The sequence below is a fragment of the Meleagris gallopavo genome, unplaced genomic scaffold (assembly GCF_000146605.3).
Source record: "Meleagris gallopavo isolate NT-WF06-2002-E0010 breed Aviagen turkey brand Nicholas breeding stock unplaced genomic scaffold, Turkey_5.1 ChrUn_random_7180001949556, whole genome shotgun sequence".
Taxonomy (NCBI): domain Eukaryota; kingdom Metazoa; phylum Chordata; class Aves; order Galliformes; family Phasianidae; genus Meleagris; species Meleagris gallopavo.
In genome coordinates, this window is record NW_011210994.1 from 1 (window position 1) to 3568 (window position 3568).

At 57.5% G+C, this 3568-nt stretch overlaps 1 protein-coding gene across 1 annotated transcript; it reads right to left on the reverse strand.

Moving 5' to 3' along the window:
- Positions 1-11: 11 nt before the first annotated feature.
- Positions 12-543, reverse strand: LOC104916855 (COUP transcription factor 2-like; the record flags this gene model as incomplete). The annotated part of the gene is made up of 1 exon (XM_010727890.3): positions 12-543. A coding segment is annotated over one exon (532 nt), but the record flags the coding sequence as incomplete, so codon positions are not given.
- Between the last annotated feature and the right edge of the window lie 3025 nt (positions 544-3568).

Sequence of the window (3568 nt, forward strand, 5' to 3'; positions counted from 1 at the left end):
CCGACCCTCACCGGGCGAGAAGAGCGCGACGGCCTTCAGGCAGGCGTATTCGGCCGCATCCACGTGCAGCGCCTTCAGCCTCTCCACCTGCTCCTGCAGGACTCGGATGTGATCCATGAAGGCGACGACGCGCTCCGCGGCCATGGGCGCAGCGTGCAGCCCGGCGGCGGCCAGCAGCGGCGCGGCGTGGAGCGGCATGGAGCACTGAGCCGCGTTCAGCACGAAGAGCTCGCTCCAACCCACGCGCAGCAAGGCGACCTGGTCCGAGAGCTGCAAATCCGGGAAGAACGGGATGCCTTTGGCCCATTCGATGGCGCTGAACAGGAGGCGGGCGGCCAGCTCGCAGACGCTGTCGATGCCCGGCACCCCGCCGGGCTGCAGGCACTGGGTGCTGCAGCGGGTCGGGGGGTAAGGCTCGGCTCGCAGCAGCAGGGAGATGAAGGTGCTCAGGGAGCCGGGAGCGCCGGATGGGGTCCCCCCGGGGGTCGGGGGGGTACAGAACCGTGCTGCTCGGAGTGGGAGCCGTGCGGCCCCGCTGCACCGCTGTGGGGGGAGAGGGGTCAATGCTGGGGGGGAGGGGGGCTGAGACCCTCGTGGTGGGGGAAAGTGGGGGGTGAGGTAATGGGAAATGGGGTGAGGTGTGGGGGGTGAGCAATGGGAATGGGGTGCGCCAATGGGATGGGGTGAAGAAAGAGGAATGGGGTGCTCCAATGGGATGGGGTGAAAGGGGAGGACTGGGGTGAAAAGGGAGGAATGGGGTGGAGCAATGGGATGGGGTGGAGCAATGGGAATGGGGTGGAGCAATGGGAATGGGGTGCTCCAATGGGAATGGGATGAAGAGAGAGGAATGGGGTGCTCCAATGGGTTGGGGTGAAAAGGGAGGACTGGGGTGAAAAGGGAGGAATGGTGTGCTCCAGTGGGAATGGGGTGCTCCAATGGCATGAGGTGGAGCAATGGGAATGGGGTGCTCCAATGGGAATGGGGTGCTCCAATGGGTTGGGGTGAAAAGGGAGGACTGGGGTGCTCCAATGGGATGGGGTGGAGCAATGGGAATGGGGTGAAAAGGGAGGAATGGGGTGGAGCAATGGGAATGGGGTGAAAAGGGAGGAATGGGGTGCTCCAATGGGAATGGGGTGCTCCAATGGGATGAGGTGGAACAATGGGAATGGGATGAAGAGGGAGGAATGGGGTGGAGCAATGGGAATGGGGTGAAGAGAGAGGAATGGGGTGCTCCAATGGGCTGGGATGTGGGGCGGTGATGGGAATGGAGTAGAGCAATGGAAATGGGGTGGAGGAAGGGGAATAAGGTGGGACAATGGGAATGGGGTGAAAAGATGGGAATGGGGTGCAGCAATGGGAATGGGGCAGAACAATGGGAATGGGATGCAGCGATGGGATGCAGCGATCATTTGGAGTGTGGAAAAGAATGGGGTGCATTGATGGCAATAGGATGCAGCGATGGGAATGGGGGGTTCTGAAAAAAAATGGAGTGTGCTGGTGGGAAATGGGGTGCAGGAGGGGGAATGGGGTGCAGCGATGGGACGGGGCTGCAGGGGGGGCACAGCGCACGCAGGGAGCCCCGGGGGGTGCCAAAAAACCCCACACAGCATTTGGGATCGTCCCCCCTTCTTGTAAGGATGCTGTGCTGATGGGGTCCCCGAGGTGACAGCAGATGGGGGGGAGTGCCCCCAAAAGTGACAGCAGTCAGTGGGGGGGGGGGGTGCACAGGAGCATCCCTCCACCCTCTGAGGTTTTTGGGATTCAAACCCCAATGGGGGTCACCGCACCTCCTTGTCGCCCCCCACCACCCCGCACTGTGGGGTCAGGAGGGCAGTAAGTTCATCCCCAGGTTTATCCTAACAGCTCCTGGCAGCCCCGATGCCATCCAGCATTTGGGACAACCCTTACGTTCACCTCCACCTGCCCCACTGCAGACCTGCCAGCACCCCAGTTCCCACTGTGGCACCAAAAATCCCAAATCCCGTCTGCATCACCCCAAATCCCCATTGCATCAATAACAACCCCGAATCCCTTTTGCATCACCCCAAATCCCCACTGCAGCACCAGCGAACCCTAAGCCTTTTGGCATCACCCCATATCCACACTGCAGCACCAAAAATCCCAAATCCTCTTTGCAGTCTGTTTTTTGATGGGGGGGTTGGGGAAATAAAGAATTGGGGTCGGGTTTGAGCTCTTTTAGGGATCAAGCTGCTGCAGTGGCACAAAGGGGGATGGGTGCCCTGACCCTGAAAAAACAAAGACAAAAATCCCATATGGGATAAGTGCCCAACACTGCATGGCCCCATCCATCCCAGTGCCGGCGGCACCATGTGGGGACAAAGACCCCAATGAGCCCAAATCCAAACCCCAAATCCAAACCCCAAAGAAAGAGCCCAAATCCCAATGACCCCAAACCCCAAAGAAAGAGTTCAAACCCCAAAGGAGGAGTCAGAACCCCAGTGATGCCAATCGCAAACCCCAAGGAATCCAACCCCCCCCAAAATGCCCAAACCCCAAAGAAAGAAGCCAAATCCCAACAACCCCAAGTCCCAAAGAAAGTGCCCCAACCCCAACAACCCTAAACCTCAACGACCCAAACTGGACCCCAAAACTGGACCCCAAAGAAAGAGCCTAAACCCCAATGACCCTGAACTCCAAAGAAACAGCTCAAACCCCAATGATCCCAAATCCTAAAAAAGTACCTAAACACCAATGACCCCAAACCCAATGACTCCAAACCCCAGAGTCCAAACCCCAAAGACTCCAAACCCCAGTGACCCCAAAGAGACTCTCCAAAGAGTTCAAACTCCAGTGACCCCAAATCCTAAAGAAAGTGCCTAAACCCCAATGACTCCAAACCCAACAACCCCAAAGAACCCCCAAAGAACCTAACGACCCCAACGAAAAAGCCCAAATCCCAACAACCTCAAATACAAACAGGGAGCTCAAACCCCAATGACCTCAAACCCTAAAGAGTCCAAAAATCCCAAATCCCCAAAGAAAGAGCCCCAACCTCAGTCACCCCAAAACCCAAAGAAAGAGTTCAAATCCCAATGATCCCAAATCCTAAAGAAAGAGCCCAAACCCCATGGAGTCCCAGCCCACTGACCCCCAGTTCCCCCATTTCCCCGTTTCCCCCATATTCACACACTTCTCCCATCCCACAATTTCTCCCACTTCCCCCCAATTCCCCCATTCCCCCCCACACCCCAATTTCTGCCACTTCCCCCAATTTCCCCTATTTCTCTCCATTCCCCCATTTTCCCCCAGTTCCCCTATTTCTTCCACTTTCCCCGTTTCCCCCATTTCCCCCATTAACCCCCCCATCCAAATTCCTCCTCTTTTAGGGGTTGTGTTCCCAATCCTTCCTGCTTTCCTGCGCCCACGTCCCCTCTCTGCCCCACATCGACCCCACAGAACTCAGAGTTGGAAGGGGGGTGGATTGGGGGCGGGTTTGGGATTGGGATTCTGCCCCATTTGGGGATATTGCCCCTACAGCGATGGGGTCGGGGATTGGGGAGCGAAGGGAGGGGGGAAACGGAACGAGGGGTTCTCTTCCCTTTGCTCT